At 64.7% G+C, this 529-nt stretch overlaps 1 protein-coding gene across 1 annotated transcript in view; it reads right to left on the bottom strand.

The window, feature by feature from the left end:
* The window catches only part of LOC105003868 (striated muscle preferentially expressed protein kinase-like), a 42,484-nt gene that overhangs the window by 21,744 nt on the left and 20,211 nt on the right, over positions 1 to 529 (bottom strand). The window contains 1 exon segment of the mRNA XM_010861301.1: positions 14 to 191. Coding sequence (XP_010859603.1) covers positions 14 to 191 — 178 coding nt within the window.

Genomic DNA, 529 nt, shown 5'->3' with positions numbered 1-529 from the left:
CGTGGGCTCGGACGGGGGCGAGGGCTTGCTGCTGCTCTTGATGGTGGTGCTGAGAACCCGGAAGACGTGCTGGACCCCCTTTCGCAATCCGGTGGCTGCCCACCCGGGCTGCCGCAGGCCCGTGACCAGCGCCGTCCACTGGTCTGAGCCCAGCACCTGGTGCTGCACGGTGTAGGTCAGGGCGTCTGGGTCTAGCGGGGAGGCAGCTGCTAGAGGCGGGCCTGGTTGGGGTGCTCCCCGCCCCCATTCTGCTGGCTCGGGACCCAGGGTCTCATCATCAGTCTGGTCTGAGGACCTGCCTCAGTTTCTCCTGTCACTTCTGCCCATTTCCCCACCTGCTCCTGCCCAGCCACAGGCGGGGGAAGGCTTAGAGCCCATGAGGTGTCAGGCATGCGGTCCAGTTACAGGCGGGGAGGGAGCTTAACTTAGCTCTAATTCCTTGCTACCACCTGAGGTAGACAGACTGAGGCACAGAGCAGGAGAACGCTGTGCACGGGGAAGAACCACCACCCAGGCACCCGGTCCCTCT

The sequence above is a fragment of the Bison bison genome, unplaced genomic scaffold (assembly GCF_000754665.1).
Source record: "Bison bison bison isolate TAMUID 2011002044 unplaced genomic scaffold, Bison_UMD1.0 scf7180017864471, whole genome shotgun sequence".
NCBI lineage: Eukaryota > Metazoa > Chordata > Mammalia > Artiodactyla > Bovidae > Bison > Bison bison.
The sequence above is the reverse complement of the archived record's forward strand: the minus strand, read 5'-3'. Positions and strand labels throughout refer to the sequence as shown.